The 21,727-nt window shown below is 39.9% G+C and overlaps 1 protein-coding gene and 1 long non-coding RNA gene across 4 annotated transcripts; one reads left to right on the top strand and one right to left on the bottom strand.

Annotated features, from left to right (window-relative positions):
- The first annotated feature begins 1,077 nt into the window (after positions 1-1,077).
- On the top strand, positions 1,078-21,598 carry Vps13 (vacuolar protein sorting 13C). 3 transcript variants are annotated; one of them, XM_067360187.1, is made up of 45 exons: positions 1,078-1,605; positions 2,648-2,820; positions 2,893-2,979; positions 3,064-3,261; positions 3,436-3,890; positions 4,126-4,649; positions 4,781-5,252; positions 5,371-5,736; positions 5,902-6,368; positions 6,591-7,296; positions 7,623-7,949; positions 8,226-8,621; positions 8,855-9,718; positions 10,018-10,120; positions 10,181-10,327; positions 10,594-10,790; positions 10,880-10,996; positions 11,066-11,185; positions 11,325-11,474; positions 11,589-11,765; positions 11,853-12,014; positions 12,246-12,409; positions 12,603-12,723; positions 12,813-13,037; positions 13,370-13,585; positions 13,900-13,941; positions 14,176-14,241; positions 14,760-14,963; positions 15,112-15,249; positions 15,333-15,479; positions 15,607-15,755; positions 15,866-15,977; positions 16,039-16,277; positions 16,477-16,639; positions 16,854-17,070; positions 17,302-17,477; positions 17,601-17,720; positions 17,795-17,916; positions 18,070-18,383; positions 18,616-18,737; positions 18,810-18,979; positions 19,086-19,200; positions 19,270-19,401; positions 19,975-20,142; positions 20,255-21,598. In XM_067360187.1, exons 2-45 carry the CDS (start codon positions 2,721-2,723, stop codon positions 20,300-20,302), a joined length of 9,825 nt encoding a protein of 3,274 aa, XP_067216288.1. In that variant the 5' UTR covers positions 1,078-1,605; positions 2,648-2,720; the 3' UTR covers positions 20,303-21,598. The 3 variants fall into 3 exon arrangements, with proteins under 3 accessions (XP_067216288.1, XP_067216287.1, XP_067216289.1); XM_067360186.1 differs by having other exon boundaries at positions 11,325-11,504; XM_067360188.1 differs by lacking the exons at positions 13,900-13,941; positions 14,176-14,241 and having other exon boundaries at positions 1,080-1,605; positions 11,325-11,504.
- Positions 11,211-11,706, bottom strand: LOC137001418 (uncharacterized). Its single transcript, XR_010891437.1, has 2 exons — positions 11,587-11,706; positions 11,211-11,511 (listed from the first exon to the last, which is right to left on the bottom strand). It is a non-coding gene; the product is annotated as an uncharacterized lncRNA (long non-coding RNA).
- Positions 21,599-21,727: the final 129 nt, after the last annotated feature.

Here is a 21,727-nt window from a genome sequence, read left to right as displayed (position 1 = left end):
GGAAAACTTTTCATACAAGTTTTCCACAATTATATAAAAAAGCATATATGCACAAATATTGGAATAAAATATATAATGAAAGTATTTTATTCCAAATAGTATTTTATCAAGGCGTAAAACAATCAAATTTTATGTATAATAATTTTTTACGATAAAAAGTTTGTAATTATTTTTTTGTAGGAAAAATCAGAATTGTAAATCGAGTATAAGAGGATTTTGTGGTCATAACAATAGTTGAAAAATAAGAATTGATATACCAAGAAAAAAACGAAACACCAGTCCCAACAAATACAACGCTTAATTTTAAAAGAATAAATATTCAAAAAATTTTGTAAATTATCTGAACAAGTTTTTCGACAAATATCAACGTTGCGACCTTCTAGCGGCGATCGCGAGAAACATCTCATGCGGAGCTTGATAACGCAGCAAGGCGGCCAACATATTTTTGCAAAATGATGTTGAGAAACCGTTGCGGCGTTCCACACGCAAAAGTTATCTCGCTCGTACGAAATAATTGATCTCAAAGAAAAGGATCTCAAATATTCTCAAGCGGTAACTATGTTCTCGTATATTCTATATATTGTATCAGCATTATGTTTTTGTCGGCGTGTTCAATTGAAAAGTATTCCCCGCGAAAAGCTATAGCGACAAGTGATGTAACTCTTGTAACCAACACTTTGTTATGCGCGAGATACCGACATTAGTAATCGAGATAAGCACTGACAGTCATGATTAAAGCATCGTCAACGCTGTACGGAATACATATACATACACGTAATGTAATGTCACGTAATCGCTATTATAAGACAGAAGTTATATTTGCCAACAAACAGAATTATGTAAAACAGCCGGTGTTACATACACAAAACCGATTCTATTCGCGTCGATGATTGACGTAATCAATGTAGATATTTAATTAATCGTAATATGATTGTCTTCTGATCAAACGAATCGACAATCTGTTATCGTCACTTTTGCATTGTTGCGATAGAAAAAGGAAAGCAATCGTAATCATAATAATATCAGATATTCATGATTCATTCAGATGAAAAATTCTTCGTTGATTTGATTTATTTCTTTTCAACATTTTTATTTCATTCTGCGAATATTTAATAATTCATATCTTCTTTTGTAATCGCTAAAACAATTATTTAACGCTGATAGAATCGACCTAGGAAGAGATGCTTTATCTCATAACCTTGGCACTATTTCAGGATATCAGTGAAGCGTTTATTTTTCACAAATATACAGCGGATATACAGTTTTGCGCTATGAGAAACAGCGCAATGATATAGCTTTCCCTCCATTTTCTTCGTGCGAAAGTATCGAGGACATCGGTGCGGCATGTTTGTGCTCAGGAATTGGTAACACTAAAAATCGAAGAAATCTGCGGAATTCAGGTTGTTTCGAGAAACGAACGGGAGCAACGGATGATCACGGGTGATCAACGTCGACATCGCGTTCTAGAAGTGTGACGTGCCCAGGAGGGGATCGATGATACTCCGCGGGGATGACGTAACCTGACGAAAAAAGACGCGAGCCGTCGTGCTCGAGTAACCGCCTGTTCTTTCAGGTTATGTCCATCGTCGTACTGTCAGATCACAGGTAGTAACTGTTAGTGTAGAGAATAGATTTTTGCAAATAGTTCGATCCTTTTTAATATATGTAAGAAAGTGTTTTGTGCAGTGGGTTGTGGCTATATTTTATTATCATAATATTGTATTGTGAAACTGTGACAACAAAACACAATTTTTATACAACACGATTTTTGTCACGAGCATGTGAGGAATTTAATATAAATTTTTTATTTAGTGTAATTATGGAAGTATAATTATGTATAACATGAATAAACGCAGAAGGCATCAAAACATTATTGCATATCATTGGATGAAATAGGATAAATATTAAATATTTTAGTGATTTGAATTTTATTTCATCCAGATGTGTAATGTTTTGAATCACTCTTATTTTTATTTAATTATATTATTTATATAAAAGTTGTAAATTAATTTATTAAATCTTTGTATATTGATTTATTTTTTCCACTAAATTATGAGGAAAAAACACATTTTTAATTGATTTAAAAATTAAAATAATTTTAGTTATCTTTACTTTTTGAATTTTAGAAAATTGTTCTATATTTACATAATTATATTCATCAAATGAAATTAATATCTTTGTTGTGATACAATTTAAGCTAATTGTGCAAATAAACTCCAAATGTAAATTTATGTATAATTAATGAAGAGATAATTTTTCATGAGTAATTGTGTAAAAAGTATAAAATTAATTAGTTAAATATTACATTTAAAAAACTTTTTAATAATCGAAAATAATATACAATTATTTGATCATGCGATAGTATTTGTTAATTAGAATACATTTTTTGTAATAATTATTTATTGTATTACTATCTGCTAATCAAAGCATTTTTATTACTTGCTTTAAATGCCAAAAGAATATCTGTGCATTGATGAATCACCATTGATAACAAGATTACAATGACATCAGCACCAATAATATCAGTTGAACAGAACACAGAAATGTCAAGAATCAAATTGTCGCATGCTGTTTTTATATTTAAAATTATTATTTGTTTGCCATAACTTTTTGAATACACTATATCTTACTTTTATTTTATTTTCAGAGTTGTGTTAGAAAGGATAGTGCTACAGTGTGGAAGAAATTGATTGAGGAAAAGTAAGAAAAAAAACAGCAAAATGGTCTTTGAGTCGATTGTCGCAGAGCTCCTGAACAAGGTGATCGGCGAATACATTGAGAACTTGGATTACTCACAGCTTAAACTCAGTCTGTGGGGAGGTAAGAATGCACAGAATAATTTTGTCTTCTACCAAGCAACTGTATTTTGCATAACAATCTTTTTACTTTCAGGTGATCTTGTGTTAAATGACTTGTTAATAAAAGAATCCGCATTGGACGTGCTAGATTTGCCAGTGAGATTGGAATATGGCCGTTTAGGTATAAAATTTGTGTTATATTTACTTATAATAATTATAAGTCACAGAATTATTATTTTATAATGTATAATACTGTATTTTTCAGGCAAATTGATACTAAAGATTCCGTTCAAAGATATGTGGAATGGCCAGATTGATGCAATAGTTGAAGAACTGTTTATACTAGTAGTGCCCACGAGTCAAATCTCGTACAATGAAGACAAGGAGACTAAAGCGCAGTTGGAGGCTAAACGAGCTGAGCTCGATAGAGTGGAGAAGAGGAAACAATTAGCAGAGTTAAAATGTAATTAATATTCACTTGTTTACAAATTATGTAACAAAAAATTAGTCTACAAATTTTCACGTTTCTGATAATAGTTGGCATGTGTTTTATGTTCAAATTTATATTTTAATCAATATTGTTTTCAATTATTTAATTAATATGCATTCAAAATATTTTTATTGTAAATTTTTGCAGCACAAGAAAAATTGGACGACTCGATGGTGGAGAAGCTAGTCGCTCGCATGATCAAGAACATCCACGTCGAGATCAAGAGGATCCATGTGCGATACGAGGACCATGTCACTTTCAAGCAACATCCATTCTCCGTCGGCTTCACCTTGAATACTTTTGTTCTGGAGAGCTGTACGGATTCCTGGGAGACTACTGGTAATCTCAAGGACATGTACGCCATCCCGCAGATCTTTAAGCTGTGTAGCCTGGATGGGCTGGCCGTTTATCTTAACACCAGTGTCGAGCAATACAGCAGAAGTCCGCAGTCTACGTACTCGAATCTCTTCTGCAGCGGCATCGCGACTATGGATTACACCCCGACGGGTTACCAGTACTTGCTGGGACCGATCAACGTTAAGTCCAAACTGCGATTGAATCCTAAGCCCGAGTCTGATGGCAGCAACTATACCATTCCCAAGGTGACTGAAATATGCTTGTTTTTGTTTATAATTGAAAAGCTTCGATTTCAAATTGTATCAAATATCCATACTTTTAAAGACATTACTACGATATATGGTGAAAAGTGTTACGAGAGAAACCAGAGATGTGTTTAATAGAAAATCGCAAAAGTAACAATTAATATTTAAAGAAATACAAAATAAGTTATCCAACAAGAAAATTGAATTCTAAGTAATCGTGTATATCTTCTCGCAGATGTGGCTGGATCTGGAGATGCAGAAACTGCGGATCGGCTTGACAAAGCGACAGTATCAGACGTTGGTGCGGTTGGGCGAGGGTCTGGATCAGGCGCGGAAGGCCGCGCCGTATCGGAAGTACCGGCCCAATCTGACATCATATCGCGGCCACTACAAGGAGTGGTGGCGCTTCGCGTATACCTGCATTCTCGAGGAGACCGTGCGACGATGTCATCGCAATTGGGACTGGAATCACATGAAGGAGCACCGCGACACTTGTCGCGTGTACGCCGAGGCCTATCAGACGAAGTTGACGACGAAGAAGCTGGTGAAAGACACCGAGGAACAATTGACCGACTGCGAAAAGAAGCTCGACATCTTCAATCTGGTGATAATCCGGCAGCAGATTGAAATGGAGGTGGAGAGACTGGCCGAGCGGGAGAAAAGCCTCAAGGCAAAGCGAGGCTGGTTTGGCTTCCTGTGGTCCAACTCGCAAGCCGAGGAGACGAAAGAGCTCAACTCAGCCGCAGCCATCATGCGCAGGTTTGTCCTCAAAGCATCTGTAATTTACGTTTTTAGAGCGTTATTAAGCGTTTTACACGATATATAATTTAGAGCAAAAGTTCGTTTAAAATTCTGCACATTGAATGAGACTTTCACTGCGTTGTACTCAGGTTTGAGGAGGCAATGACGCCGCAGGAAAAGGAGAAACTTTACCGGGCGATCGACTATCAGGAAAACAGCGCGCCCGCGCACTATCCGGAGACGTACGAGATGGTGGACACTCGTTTCCTTTTGCACGGCCTGCAGATCACGCTGTTGGATACAGACAAGAAGCATCCGTGCGTGCTAGACCTACAATTGCACGGCGTGCGCGCGGGCTTCAAGTCGCGGCCCTCGGCGAACGCGATTCTCGTCACTGCTTCCATCAGCGACATGAGGCTGCTGGGCGCAACGCAGACGAGCGGCCACATACCGTCGCTCTTCAATCCGGAACACGGCAGTTCCGACACCGCCCTCGTGTCTGTCTCCTACGAGAAGAATCCGCTGGACAAACTGTGCGGCGACCGTGTTATTGTCAAGTCGCGATCCGTCGACATCATCTACGACGCGCAAACCATCATCGAGCTGGTCAACATGTTCAAGGTATCCATTTTTGTTTCCAATCGGCGCGATGAATTCGCAGAGAAATAAAATGAGAGCAACTTTCTGTGAATTTATCACACAATTATACTTGTTTGATATCGACGAGTTTGTTTCGCAGGTGCAGGACTCGTCGACGCTGAGCCAGTTGCAAACAGCCGCGGCGGAGCAGCTGGAAGGTTTGAAGGAGATGTCGGCGCTCGGATTGGAGTACGCGATACAGAAACACTCGGTGCTGGACATTCAGGTGGACATGCAGGCATCGCAGCTCATCATTCCACACGGCGGCTTCTACGAGGACTCGAAAGCGCTGATCGTCATTAATCTCGGCAGCTTGAAGATGCACTCGCTGGAAAAAGCCAAAAGCGACTTGGCTGGCGCCAGCGTCAAGCAGCTAGTCAGCATGGGCAAAAGCGAGGAGGAAGTGCTGCTGCATTTGCGAGAACACAGCTACGACAAGTTCATGCTGAAAATAGTCAACTTTCAGGTAATTTTAAGAAATAATTTTAAATACTTTTTATCAGTAAAATTTTTACTTTTCGATTTTTATGAAGTAAAGCTTGTCATATTGATGTTTATACATACTTTACATACTTTATTCTAATTAATTATAATGAAATGAATGTTCTTAAAATGTGATCGTCGCATTTAGGTGCTCGTTTCGCTGCCGAACGAAGAATGGCGAACGGCCCTGGCGAATGCCGACAGTTCTTTGACGTTGCTTCATCCAACGACGCTGGAGATCCAGTTCCACAAATGCCTGGTGACGGACGACCCGCTGCTGCCGAAACTCCGACTACTCGGTCGCCTGCCGTCTGTATCCGTGAATATAACGGACGCGCGATTACTGCAGGCGCTGTCAATCGCGCAGAGCATTCCGCTGCCCGAAGAGAAACCTACGGAACTGCAACGCAACGCTTCCCTTTCTAAGTCCGTTTCGCAGCTGTCGTTGAAGGACCTCGGCACTACGATATCCAGCATTGCCGACAAAAGGAAGCAGGAAGCAGCCGGCGCGCTGCCGATGAAGCAGACTACCGATCTGGAGATGAGATTCGAAATGAAGGAGTTCACGCTGTCGGTGTCCAAACAGCAAGACGACGAGGCGTCAGAATTCGTCAGGTTCGAGAAACACACTTTGCATATTTTTATTTCCTTTGAAGAGTTTGATTTTATAAAAATGTTTGATTAAATTTAATCAAGCTTACTGGTCAAGTTTAAAAATTTTAAGTTTGTTAATTGTTTTGATCAATTGTATTTTATTGTAAAAAAAAGTTGATTAATTTTCTATTAATTTTTGTATACATTTTTTCACACGTTTTTAAATTCGATTTTTTTCCGTAGATTTCAGGTATTGCAGCTGGAAGCGGAAATGCTGCAGCGCACATACGATCAGGAGGTGCAGCTGCGACTTGGCGGTGTGCAGCTACGGCAACGGCACGACGATCAGGAGATCTTCATGGTGAACACACCGATGTCGGCTGGCAAAGACGAGTATCTGATCGTCGTGCGTTACGTGAACGTGAACAAGCGCTCGCCGGAATTCACCACGCGTCACGGCTCCGTCGTGAAGCTTTTACAACTGGAATTCACCACGCTGGACACGCTACTGCATCAAGAGGCACTCATCGAGCTGCTGCGCTTCGGCACGCATATTCAGGACCGAATAAATTCGCTCGAGAGCGCTCAGCCCAAGGAAGTCACGCGCCAACGACCGACTCGATTGACCTCCATTCAGGAGGAGACTTCTGGCTTCCTTCGCGAACAATTGCAGAAGCAGAGATTGACGCCTGCAAAACGACGCAAGAAACAAATGGTCGAATGCATCGACTTGAAGGTGAACGCCAAGGTCGGTTCGATCAATCTGAAGATCTCCAGTGTTGCCCGGGATATCACCGCGTTTTACATCGAAGGCATGAGTGCCAGTTTCCTCAGCAAGTCCTCCTACTCGCAAGTGAACGCCGACCTGGCCTCCATCAGCGTCAAGGATCTCAATCCCGCTTCCGCGTACAAGGATATCGTCGCTGTGGAGGGCACCGAATCTTTACAAGTGAGCACTTTTACATCCTTGTCTCTTTTAACTGTATGTTCTTTTTATTTTAATTATATTTCTTTATTTTTAAAAGCAGATATTTATAAATATACCTACTTTTCTAAATGTTTTACATCTTTGGACGCAGAAAAAAATTTTCAGTATTTGAAATTTATTAAAATTGAAGCTCTTTGAATTTAAAGTTTTTTTATTTTTTTTTATTTTAAGGACTTTTAGCGCTGAATTAATAATAACGAAATTTTAATGAAATACAAAAACGCACTACATGATAACTATGATTATTTAAGATTGCTTTGCATTAAAAGAATGGAAAATTTTTACAGGTTCAAGCTGTGATGTACAACTTGGAGTCATGGGAAGTTGACAAGAACAACATGTCTGTTAAAGTGACGATGGGCTGCCATCGTATAGTCTTCCTGAACGCGTTTGTCACTAGTGTGATGAATTTTCTGAACAACTTTCAAGCCGCGCAGAAAGCCGTTAAAGATGCCTCAGCGGCAGCGGCGGAAGCTGCGAAAACAAATATCAAGGATGTTCAGGAGAGCGCCTCTCGCATCGAGTTGTGCGTCAGGATCAAAGCGCCCGTCGTATACGTGCCGATGAACTCCAAGAGCGAGCACAGTCTGATGCTGGACATGGGAAATCTTATGGTGCGGTATAAAAAAGCTTATAATTTATATACAATTTTCTTCCAAGTTTTGAAGGTTTTCAAAATTAAAGTTTCTTAAAATTAGAACTTTTTAAATTTCCTAAAATTAAATTTTTCATATCGATTAATAACTTAAAAAGGAAATTTGTTCCTTTTTTAATTTTGAGAAATTTTAATAGTTTGTTTTAAAACTTGTAATTTTATGTAACTCTATAAATTTAGAGAAAATATAAACATAATTTAATAAGAACGGTAATATGTGAACAAATTCTCGCAGGTGTGCAACGTCTTTAAAAAATTAGATGTGATGAACGAGGAGACCGGGGAGTATCCCGTGGTGGACGAGATGAAGATCGAATTGCAGAATCTGAAGCTGACGCGGGTTCGACTGAATATGGAAAAATTCGCCAGCGAAAATGAAGTGCTGCTGCTCGAGCCGGTGACGTTCACGCTGCTGATGAAGCGCAACTTGTCGACTGCCTGGTTCACCGCTATCCCGAACATCGAGATGTCTGGCAGGCTGAACAAGATTAACCTACTGCTGAGCAAAGAAGATTACGCGACGATTCTGAAGGTGCTAGAACAGAATCTCGGCGAAACTTTCGAGGATCCAAAATCGGCCGTGCAGGCCGCGCCGTCCATCGTCAAGTCCGAACGCAGCGGAGAGCTGCAGGTAAATATAATTAATTTAAACAAATATGTAATATATATTGAATTATAAGGAACTTTAATTTTGAATATTAAAATTAAAATTTAGTTTAGAAAAATCTTTTTAATAACCAGAATATAAATTCAACGTTCAAAAACTCTTCAATTTAGTAGAATTTCTTAAAGAATCTAAATTTTGCGAAATGCAAAGATTAAAATTCTCTTCCAATTTATCGTCATTTGTTACAATATTTAAAGCTCCAACCTGTGTACAAATATGACATCGATACTTCGCGAGAGGCGCCGCCGACGGACACGCAAGAACGACACGCGCACATCTCGGTGAAGTTTGAATTCATCATGGACAGCCTCGTGATCAATCTGTTCACCGGCGGTTCCAAGCTGCTGCAGTCGCAGTCGTCGCCGTTGCATCTGCCGGAGAACGGGCTCGCACGCTTCAGTCTCACTCACTTCGCCGTGAAAGGCCGCGTGTACGCGGACGGCCTGCTGGCTACGTCGATCCTGCTGATGAACTGCACGCTGGACGACACTCGACCGAGCCGCGAGGGCTCGCTGATGCGCATCATGGAGCGAACCAGCACGCCGGTGCAACCTGGTGGCAGCGTCGGCGAAGATCATCCCGATAAAGAGCATGCCAAGTACAACAACGCGCGCAGCATGCTGGACGTGACGGTCCGCCAAAGCGCAAACGACATCTTCGCCGACGTGCGGGTGTTCTCCTTCAGCATCATCGTGTCTCTTGACTATCTCATGAAGGTCAAGGACTTCTTTGATGTGGACACCACGAGCAAGACCGTTGCTGCTTCTGCTTCGAGGAACGAAGCAGCGCTGCAGAAGAGGAAGCAGCAGCAGCTGGCGCAACAGCAGCCGGCCATCTCGACGCCCAAGATGTTAACTGTGAATCTACACGTGGAGAAACCGGATATTATTCTGCTTGAGAACATGGATGACATTAATTCGAATTGTATAGTGCTGAACACTGAGTTGTTGCTGAAAGTGCGTGTCATGGGAGAGCACCAAGTGATCGCGGGCTCGGTCAAGGATCTCTCTTTGTTGACAGGGATATACAATCCTGCGAAGAGAGCTGACTGGATCTATCAGGTATCAGATTGTGAAAATTATTGTTTGAATTTAAATATCTTACAGTTAGTTAAAAATATGGTATTTTATAATTTCTGTGTTCTCTATATTTATCTATTTATTATAACTTTTATTCATATGTAGATCAAAATTTGTAATTTTTTATCGGTTCAAGAAATTCTAGAATGTTCTTTTGTCGCAACGCAAAGAGGCTTAAAATTTTACAACTTTAAAGTGCCTTTATTAAATTATTAAGTTAAAATTGTGAAGTCTTTTATTCCACTATCTGTTATTTTCTATTAATTATTATTATTGCGTAGGTTTTGAAGCCATGCAGCATCAGTGTGGCCGGTTCCACGCCGGAAGGCAAAGGACTCCACTTGGAAGTTTGCTGCACAGATATACACATCTCCGTTTCTCCAGGTAAACCTTTCATTTATTCAGCTGGTTGACAGTATTCATAACAACTCGACAACTTTGCAGGTGTGATTGAGATACTGAACAAAGTTATTCAGACGGTGACGAAGAAGGAAGAGGAGGACAAAGAGGTTGTCAAATCCGAGCCGAATTACGAAGGACTGTGGATTGTCACGCCTTTCGAGGAGAATGATTACTGGTTCCTGAAGACAGGTTAATAGGCTGTTTCATAATTAATTATATATTGCCGATTAATGAATTATTTTCAATTATTTCCTTGTTATTTTCAAAGTTACGTTAAAACTTTTTCCAAATACATTATAATACGTTAACGCGAGATCTTCGGTTTAGCGACATTAGATGATAACAAATGTTTTTCTTATAATATTATTAATAAGTAGATGTTCAATTATTACCGTAAAACATTATTTCATAATTTTTTTATTTAATAGCAATAAGAAATCTTTTCCTTTCCCTAGAAATTGCGACGGAAGCACTCGAAGAGTTTACATATCCGGACGATGAGACTGTTACGGCCTATAAAGCCGAATTGGCGATCGTCTCGGCGCCGACAATCTTGCTCACCTTAGAAGCAGGTGTCGGCAATAAAACTCTACCCATGCTGTTGCTTCACGTGGGTTTCCAGAGCAACGTCAATGATTGGAGCACAAAAACTGTGAGTAAACTTCATAAATATAAGATAGAATTGTTGAAACATAAATTATCATAAAATATGTATCAATGAATTGCGTGCATATTTTTTAGATGAGCGTGGACTGCACGATGTCAATGATCATGTCGTACTACAACAGTCGCCTTGCACTCTGGGAGCCGCTGATCGAGCGGATAGAAAACTCGACGCCGTGGGAGCTGAAGACAAAGGTAACCCCAACTCATCTTTAATATTCTCTTGTCTCTTTGTGAATTCATAACAATTGTTTTTTTTGTCAGATCCAATTCAATGACATACTGCTGGACTCCAGAGGCGCCAGCGCGGTCAGCCCAGCTTCCGATAGCGAAACCGAAGAGCTGCATCAGTCCACTAAGATGTCCATCGACATCACATCTTCCGTAAGCAAAATGCTGAATATGTTAATTAAATGTTAAAACGTTATTTATTCAGTAAAACATCGTTTAAAGTTTTAATGATATTATAAAATTGTGTCGAGAATATATGAATTCATCTTTCCTCGCGTTTTTATTCGAGTAGGATAATCTGGAGATAAGCGTGACGAAGACGTGTCTGGATGTGCTGAAGCAACTCGGCCAGGCGTTTTCTTCGGCGATGGACGCCAGCGGGAAGGGGCCCACTAGGAAAGTGGCGCCGTACGTGCTGAAGAACGAGACCGGCCTGGCGATGGTACTCGACCTGGAGCACAGTCTCTTCAAGGTTTTTGCTACGAGAAAAAAAATCTCTTGTTAATCGATCTGTTTTAAGCGGTTTTATTAATCAATACAATAATGACGCTTACAGATCTTCGACGATGGATCGAGAATGAGGAACAACAGCGACTCGTACATGGAGGTGATCCTCGAAACCGGCGCGTCGATCGAGCTTGCGCCGAAGACGTCCAAGCTGGACGCGCGTCTCCTCGAGCAGAGTAGAGCTGAGACCGTGAAGGACAGGGAGGATTGTAAATTCGCTGTGTCTGTAAGTTTAACGAGAATTTAACACGTGGAGGCTATTTTAGAAGTTTACTGGGATTTGTTATTAATGCGATGCAATGAAATTCGTCAGTTCAAAGGCATTCAAGGCAAATTGGCGATACCCGTGCTGCGGGCAGACAAGAGGTTCTTTTCTCTGAAGCACCGCAAAGAGAGCTCTGAGGAATGGGGCATCGTGTCGGACGTCATTGTCGAAGAAGGCAGTACGATTGTTACTCTTCGAAGCATACTACAGGTAAATTAACAATTTATTATACACACACACACACTCATGAGGTTGTATCATTTAATATTGTCATATTAGAACGTATATTTTCGACAATATAAAGTTTATTTAATTGAAATATGTACAATTAGCATTATTATTTTTCTATTTTAACTGAATATTAAATAATATATATTTTATTTTTGTAAATTAGACGTTTTTAGATTACATAAATTGCTATTATTGCTATTTAATGCACAGGTCCACAATCACTTCGCGCAACCGATATCCGTTTACTACATGACGAAGCGTGGAAATGAGGTGGAGTGCGTGGGCACGGTGTCACCTGACGAGAAGCTTAATCTGCCGCTGGACGCCGTGTACACTCCTACTAACATCTACTGGTTGTTCTTCAGCGTCGACGGGTATGTCCGCATTTTTGAATTCGTCTTTTTTTATTTGATAATATAGAATTATTCAATATAATCTATTCTATGTAATACTATTATATATAATATAATGTAAAATGTATAATGAGTTCACTTTCGTGAAATATAAAAATTTGAACGACAAAATTTCGACGAAGTTTTCAATGATCATGTTTTGAATTTGCTTCAGATACATGGTGTCGGTCGAGCCGTTCGTCTGGAAGGACCTGCAGAAAACAGTTTCCATGACAAAGCTGCTGAAATGCGAATGCCGAGTCAAGCAGGACATCACGGAGCCGTTTTACATTCAGGTCAGTGTCATCTCTGTGCATATAATCTTTGTAATAAAATATATTGTTATTTATATAATAAATATTTTATGCTATTCTTGTTTGCGCAGGCTGTGGGAGAGATTGAGCAGGTGTATTTCGAGAATACCACTCGCCACACCATGGCTAGCACTATTTACAACGTACACTTGTACCCGTCTCTGTACCTGAAGAACTTCCTGCCTATCGACATCATCATCTGCTTGCCCGGCGTCGCGCAGGAAAACCTTCTCGAAGCCAGTGCCTCTCTGCAACTTCCCACGATTGACCCAGCCAAGTCGAGCATAGTTATCAAGGTAAGCGCATGCCGATTAATGAAAATCAAATCATTATTGTTTTAAATTCACTTTTTAAATTTTTATTTCAATTGGAAGTTTCAACATAATGCTTTTTTACTTACTCAGATTTTTATATTTCTGTAAAAATTACATTTTATAAAACTTAATCATTTAATTGCTATTTTATTAAATAATATTTACGATGGAATTTTAACACACAAAACTTTTCTGTAGTTTGTTTTTTAATTCTAGATTTCAGACTTCTAATTTCTTAGTTTTCGAAAACAAAAGTTTGAAAATAGCAAACTAGGAAACACATTACACGTCATTTACTAAACGATTGGTTGCAGTTGCCCAATTATCTGGAAAAGGACTGGTCGTGCAAGGGCGAGATCTCGGCGAATCCGCCTGAATTTGCAGTCTGGTCGTTCGAGTCCTTCGACAGTGCGCAGAAGGTGGTGTTGGACCTCGGTATGCACACATCCTACAAGCACGGCTCAATTGTCATGGCATTATACTGTCCTTTCTGGATGCTGAACAAAACCGGCCTGATGCTGTCTTACAGGGTACGTTTGACAGCGATCGCTCTGCGGTGACTTCGCCTCTTTTTCGGCGAACATCTTTCGCTTGCTTTAGAAAACTGTTTTCTCTCCAAAGATCCCCCGAAACTCCCAATCCTCAACTGTTTCAAATAGCATTGTTTTCAGAGACCTCCTCGAACATCGTCAAACTCTCCGCATCCTTCTTGTATGCTAACGCTTCCCTTGTTCAATCTTCATTTTTTTTCGTACTCTCCCCCTCAGTGTTTCGCGATACTAATCAGCGCCGCATCCTGTCCAATGAGAGCCCTGTATTCAACATGCTCCATGTTATTTTGCAGAAATCAAGTAAGGGTGGCAAAGAGCACTCGAGTCCGATCAAGGTAGAGATCCTTCTGTTATCGTGTCGTATTACTGTGCTTCTCGTGTAGATAGTTGTATTCTTCGCGAACAAGCCGCCGAAAAGTTAACTTTCGATCTTTCCAATTTGTTGTGCACATTTCTTGTACGAATATAATTATTACCGCGAGGTTATTGTTGCGAGACTTTGATTGGCGAGTGGAATTCTCACTCTCGTCGCCTTAATCGTGAAAATGTACGTGGGAAACGTCTTTCAGAAATTCGTTTCCGCTATGAAACCCCATCAGCAACGCGCACGGTACAGGAAGAGGAAGACGCGCGCGGTGACGCATCATGTTTTATTTCACTGATTGTCCGCTGACTTTCTCTCGTGCTTGTGTTTCGCCAGAATCCGAGCGTTGCGGAAATAACAGCCGTCTAATCCATGCCGCGTCGCGGGGACTAACCGTCGCCAGATGTCAGATCGCCATCGCGTTAGTTTTTCGCATATCGATCTGTTAACAATTGCGCTCATCCGGCGCAAGCTTTTCTAATCGCAAGCATCGGCTTATCGCCACGCATAACTGTTCTTTATCACGCTTTCTTCTTCCTGCGCTTTCCCCTTGTTTTTTGCTCTGCATTTAACCGTGATTTATATTCCATTTTTTTTGGACACGTGGATTTTTCGAATCATCGAACTTTTTTCCAGTGTTCTCAATTTTTCAGATTACAATCGATAGCAAAGTATTGAAAGTTTGAGTTTTAACTACTGAATTATTACTTGTCTTATTAACTGCATGCTGAAGAAGCGATTTCTAACGATTAAGACGCGACGATTAATTTATATCGGCCGACTTTTCAGACAACGGATGATTACTTGAACGTTCTGTATCATCCGGAGCACTTCAAGGGGCCCATTCTCTTCTCATTCCGTTCCAAGGCGTTCTTCGGCAAGAAGAAGGCCATGATCCGGGTGGAGGACGGCGATTGGTCCGACAAGTTCTCCATCGACGTCGCCGGCAGTGAAGGCGTGGTCGCGTGCAGATACAACGGGATGACGTACCAGGTCTTTGCATCGATAATCTTCTCTCTGAATCTATCAGATTTATCAAACGTCATTGAGTACAGTTGAATTACATTCAATGAGAGAAAAATTGTACAAAAAAGAAAATAAAAAATGATAAAATAATGTAATAATAAGTAATTTCTTACAGATCGGAGTGCACAATCAGCTGACGTACAACTCGTTGACGAAACAGATCACGTTCACGCCCTATTACATTCTCATCAACAACGCGGACTTTCTCATAGAGTGTCAAGAGGGCGATCGACCGGCCGATCCGATGATCAAAGTGCGCTGAACGAGCAACTCGATTGTTTTACACAAAATTTTTTTAGTTCATGATTTTGTTATGATGTATAATATAATTTTAAGGTACCTCCTGGCGAATGCGCAGCTCTGTGGCCTCGAACTGAACACGAGAACAAGATTCTGAAGGCGAAAGTCGCGGGCCAGCCCGAGAAAACCGCGGCCTTTACTTACACGGACAGTCATACGACTTTGTTAAAGTTGGACAATAAGGTAGGACGAGATTGCATTTCAATAAGCGTTCAATCGCAGCAGGAAAAATGTTAAGCTTTGACATTTTTGAATACAAAGAATACCATAATTTTATTTTCAATTGATAAACTTTTTCGGCGCAAAACAGTATGGCGGAATCAACGTGGACGTGCAGCTCAGTGAGGGCGGCGTTTACATCTCCATGTCGGCCTACAGTCCTGGCTACGCGCCGGCGTTGATCATCAACCATACGCGACGTACCATCAATCTCTGGGAAAAGAGTTCGATCAACGTCAGGTATATACAAAAATAAACGTTCGAATCTGTTATTAAAATTCTACGCTACGAGCGCAGCGCATTATTACATATTTGCCTAATTGATACGCTAATTGATTGTGCATCGACAGGTCCGTGCAGGCATACAACAGGATGTTCTACACCTGGGAAAACCCGTCGGGTCCGCGAAAGCTGGTCTGGGAGGACAGCAACGGCAAAGAAATCGAGGACAATCTTCGTAAGGTAAGAAAAGGAAGGAGAGCGTCGCGTGAAAGCAGCTTACGCTGTACTCGCTTCTTTCCAGGATAATCTCGGCACCTTCCGACTGCTGGACATCGATGAAGAATTGTATTACGTGTCGTTCTTAGACGGCACGCAGCGAGTGTTGCTGTTCACTCCGAATTTGAAGATCGCCGAGGACTGCCAGCTAGCTGGCGATTTGGAAGTGATAGATCAGGAGATCACGTTGAACATCCACGGCATCGGGTTCTCCCTCGTCAACAACATCACCAAGTCCGAGTTGCTGTACATGTGCATCGCCAGGTAAATAAGTTACATTTATTAATTGAATTTTAACAGTTTTGAACAGAAAGTTCTAGAATTTTATTTTTAATTAATAAAATATTTTTGAATTTAATACAAATTTTTATTATTTTAGTTTTAAATTTAATATTAAACGATTATCGCGTATATTTTTATTAAATTATGTTGAAGAATTAATGAGTGTTTATTATATTTTCAGCTCCGGAATTATCTGGGAGACACGCAAGTCTCTCGGCGGTAGATGGCGAGCGTTGAACGCCAAGGAGGTGAACGCCATCGAGGAAGGATATCAACGATACCTTAAGGAACTGCAGATCGGCAAGGATGCGGATTATCGCATAATGCTGGAACCCAAATTGATGGTAAAACAAGACATATCTAATAATTCAATTAATTCTATCGATATTATTTTCTCACAAGCTAAACTCCACAAAATAAAAATAGAAAAAATTGACAAACATTCTAATTCACAAAAGTTTAGTACTAATATTAAGAAATTTACAAAAAATAGAATTAATTAGTTTAATTTTAAGAGGTGTGTGTGATTGTCTAGTAATTTTTTTCGATTGTTTTCAGGTGGATTATTTGAACATGGAGATGCTGAAGCCACATCGTAGATACATGCGGCGCACATTCCAAACTGGACTCTGGTTGCAGTATCGCACATCGGCGCATCAGGTGCAGCTGCATGCGAAGATCAACAGGCTTCAAATCGATAATCAGCTGTCGGAGTGCGTCTTCCCGGTCATTCTGGCTCCGGTGCCGCCGCCGAAGAGCGTCACACAGAGCACAGGTACCGTTTATCTACTCGATGCGAAAAATTATACGATATTAATCGTTTATTTTTCAATAATTAAAAATATATTTCTTAATTCTGTTATTTCTAAATTATTAGTATGCATTGAGATTTTTTACAAACATTTGTTTTCAAGAATTGAAATGAGTAAAGCATGATTCTAGAATTATTTATACGATTACTTATTTGTAAGAATTGTACGTTTTCTGAAAATATTTTTTCCTGCAGTCATGAAACCTTTCGCGGAGCTCAGCATGGTAAAGCGCCTGTTGGAGCACAGCACTGTGCAACAGTTCCGATACTTTAAAGTTCTCATACAAGAGTTCCATATCAAGGTGGATATCGTCTTTATAAACGCGATAATGGGTCTCTTCGAGGCGAACGAGGTCAACGACGCGGAAGAGGTGAGTTGAGGAATATTGAAATTTATTTAAACATTTTCATGAAAACTGAATAACTCGCGTCTTTGAAATATAAAGTCTTCGCGAATTTTCTCTACTGATAATTTTGTTGGCTGTTCATTTTAGAGTGCATTATTCCGCACCGACATGAAACTAGTCAACGAACCGCTGATGTATCACGTCAGTCTGATCACGACGGCCGAGCAGAAGAACTTCTTCGATCTGCTGCACTTCTCGCCACTCAAGGTTCGCCGCGTTTAAATCGCGTACATTGTTATTTAGTTGATAGTCGAATTTTCTTCATTTCTTGTTATTTACAGATACACATCAGTTTCTCGATGACCGGAAGTGGAGGAGGACCGTCCGCGGTACCGCAAGTACTTAACGTGCTGCTGCAAGGAATCGGCGTGACACTGACGGATATCAACGACATTGTGTTCAAGTAAAGTGTCTATCGCGCTTATAAATTTAAAATAATCCTCGTGTGGAATATTTAGTTCTTACATCTCTTAGTTTTGTTTTTCTTAAATTGAAAATAATTAGGTGCTTTATAATTTTCGTTACTCTTGAAATTTTGAATTTCTCTGCCGCACAGATTAGCGTACTTCGAGAGGAACTACGTGTTTATGACGCACAAGCAGCTCATCTCCGAGGCTACCACGCATTACGCGGGTCAGGCGATCAAGCAGGCGTACGTACTCGTGTTGGGGCTCGATGTGATCGGTAATCCGTACGGGCTCGTGGTCGGGACGATGAAGGGCATCGAGGACCTGTTCTACGAACCCTTCCAGGGGGCTATACAGGGTCCAGGGGAGTTCGCGGAGGGCCTGTTCCTCGGAGTGCGCAGCATGCTGGGTCACACCGTCGGCGGGATGGCGGGCGCTGTGTCGAAGATCACAGGGGCGATGGGTGCGTCTTTAAATTCTTGATCGTCAAATTGATACTTGAATTGTCAAAACTTGCACACATTTTTAACGTGAAAAAAAATGTTTAAACTTTCCTTCTACAGCTTTTATTGCCAAAAGTTATATTTGCAAAAATCTTAAATTTTATTTTATCCTTCTAAACTAATCTTATTAAATTCTAACGTTCTTTTGGTTTATTATTTTTCTTTATAATTTTTTGTTATTGCATTTCGCAGGCAAGGGTATAGCCGCTCTGACTTTCGACAAGGATTATCAGCGGAAGAGACAGGAGCAACTTAACAAGCAGCCTGCTAACTTACAAGAGGGTCTCGCTCGAAGCGGAAAAGGCTTAGTGATGGTATATTTGCAGATTAATGAATTTTTAAAATTAATATAATACATGCGAATTATTATTTATTTTGTTCGACAGGGTGTATTCGACGGTGTAACGGGTGTGGTGACGAAGCCTATATCAGGAGCGAGGGAGGAAGGAGTCGAAGGATTCTTCAAAGGGTTCGGAAAAGGCGTTGTCGGGCTCGTAACGAGGCCTACCGCTGGTGTTATCGACTTCGCGAGTGGTTCGTTTGGAGCTGTCAGACGGTAAACTATTTACTAATTTTATAAGACGCATAAGACAATTAACTAAAGTTTAGATATAAATTATGATAAATCTATTGCGTTATATTTCCATATATATATATATTAGGGCTACCGAATTGAGCGAGGAAACTAGAAGAGTGCGGTCGCCCAGATTTCTGCAACCAGACAGTCTCGTCAGGCCGTATATAAAGGATGAAGCCGACGGCAACAAGATATTGATGGTAATTTTATTGTCCCAGAAATTCTAAAAATGCAAGAAACTTTTCTACGTGAAATTTTCTTTTAAACAGGAACTGGAAAAGGGAAAATACGCGCACACAGATGTGTACTTCTACCATGTGTTCATTAATAAAGACGTGCTGTTGCTCACCGACAAAAGATTATCCTACCTCGAACACAGCGATTTGTTCGGCGGCTGGCGAGTAAGTATCGATTATTATACCCCTGTCGAGCTGGTTTCCCCACCTTGCACAAATAAAAAAACCAATAGCGCAAAATTATAAGCTATTTATGAGCTTTCATATTCCGCAAATTAAAATTTTTGAGCTCGTCACGCTGAGCATGAATTTAATGTTTTTCGTGGAGTGGGGGGGGGGGGGCTGAATTGATATCGACTCAGCTTCCCCCCCCCCCCCCCACCGTTTAAAAATAAAAATATTGGATCAATCTTTGCGGTAGAGTTAAGAGCTATTTATGAGCTTTTGAACTGATATAGTGTCGATTTTTAAGCTCACCCCCTTAGTCCTCAAACAACCTGAGTCGATATCGACTCAGCCCCCCTCCCCACAAAAAACATTTAATTCATGCTCAGCGTGACGAGCTCAAAACTTTTAATTTGCGGAATATGAAAGCTCAAATAGCTTATAATTTTGCGCTATTGGTTTTTTTATTTGTGCAAAGTGGGAGGGGGGGGGCAGCTCGACAGGGGTGATTATTATTATACCATTGTAGTTTAAATACGGCGGTGTATTCTGTAACATTTTAATTCGTTTCAGGTTGACTGGACTCACACCTGGAATGAGTTCAGCGGTTCACCGAAGCTAGTAGACCGAGGCGTGCAGATCTTTATCAAAGACGCCAGCAAGAAGAAGAAGCTCGGCGGTCTGTTCGGCAGCGCGGAGCAGTCGAAGATACTTCTTATAACGGATTATAATACAAAACAGGTACATTATCAGTTGGCTGCATATATTTTTGCAAAAGTATTTTTTCGTCCACTCAGCAATACTTCATTTATCCATCCGATATTTTCTCAAAATTGATTTCTTTCATTTGCAGGTGTTGTGCAACAAAATACACGAGCAGATCATGCAGTACGGAGTATAACGCGCACACGCGAAACGCTTGAGCTTTGAAAAAGAAGGAAGAACGACGGAGAAAATGAGTCTCTGCTTCCGAGACGCTTCGCGAGCGAGTGGCACAATTTCTATGCACATTTTCTACGGACACTATTTATAAGACTGATACTGCGTAGTCGCGACAGCCTAAGAAAGGACACCACTGTAGTATATTGAGGAAAGTTACCAATTTTTCAGAACCTTATCGTCGGTATTGCACTACCGAATGTAAAATATTAGATTGGTGCAACAAGTTTTAAACAAAATTATCAGTGTAACAATTTTGAATATCAATCTATTTAATAATGACAATCAAAAGTCACAAATTTTAATAGAGATTTTATTCTTTTATTCAAAAAAGGCAAACTGAAAAAGTTTATTTATAAATTTTATTTATAAATCGAAACTCCGTGCAAGAAACTTTTGTGTTGCACTAAACTAATAATTACAATATAAAGAAATTATCTTTTTTGAATTGATATTTATGCTTCAAACAAGTGAATCATTTAAGTCTCGAAAGAAAGAAACCTTATCATTGAGGACTGTAGGTTCACGAAATGGGATTGATTCGATCGGAAAAGAATCCAAGAATGTGACAAACGGATTGAAAAGTGAAACAGAATCCCATTCGGATACTTTTTCACGGCTCAAGTTGACAAGTACAGAAGATTATTCCTACATACTTGTTGAAGTATTACGCAGATATTTTATTAAAATCTTCGGTGAATGTTGTTTTACGGAGATTTCGCATCAAAACATTGCTAATTAATCACATAATAACGCGTGCGAGCGCCGTCGCGCTCGTCAAATAATAGTCATACGCTTGATCATCTTTCTTCCGACGACATATATATACGACTTGTTGACGAATTCGCTGAAGAATATCATTGACACATCGAGTAGGCACATTGTTAAGATGTAATAAATTTTATTATTGAGCTTTAACGCCTAACCATTGTGTGCACCGGCGGTACTTCTACCTCGTTTTGTTAACGCTGAAGTTATATATATTGATAAATTAATAAATCTATGAAATCAAATCACACAAATTGTATATACAATAATCAAACAACTTGATTTCCACAACGAACTTTTCCCGAATCGCTATTTTGTGGAAAGTTTTAATGCGAACATTTAGAAACATTGAGAAATAATTTTAGATGCGTGACGCAAGTTTATTATTTATATACATATATATATTTATATATATTGCTTTTTTTATTGTGTCTTTAATTAATTTAGATTTATTATTCTGTGGTAGCGTATAATAAAACTGTTACAAGTATCTTCTGTACTTCTTTGCGTGAATTATATCTTTTTCATTTATGCTTTTTTATTATACGATTATTATCAGAAATGAAATTCACAACGTATGCATTATTTGCATCTTCATTTGTTAATTGTGACTGCGTTG

The sequence above is a fragment of the Linepithema humile genome, chromosome 8 (genome assembly GCF_040581485.1).
Source record: "Linepithema humile isolate Giens D197 chromosome 8, Lhum_UNIL_v1.0, whole genome shotgun sequence".
NCBI lineage: Eukaryota > Metazoa > Arthropoda > Insecta > Hymenoptera > Formicidae > Linepithema > Linepithema humile.
The sequence above is the reverse complement of the archived record's forward strand: the minus strand, read 5'-3'. Positions and strand labels throughout refer to the sequence as shown.

What these genes read in the sequence shown, in the direction of transcription:
- Vps13 (XM_067360186.1), top strand. Translation starts at nt 2,721, where the DNA reads ATGGTCTTTGAGTCGATTGTCGCAGAGCTCCTGAACAAGGTGATCGGC. An exon ending in ACAATTAGCAGAGTTAAAAT is followed by an intron (nt 3,262 to 3,435) that starts GTAATTAATATT and finishes AAATTTTTGCAG; the next exon opens with CACAAGAAAAATTGGACGAC. An exon ending in TGCTGGAACCCAAATTGATG is followed by an intron (nt 16,640 to 16,853) that starts GTAAAACAAGAC and finishes GATTGTTTTCAG; the next exon opens with GTGGATTATTTGAACATGGA.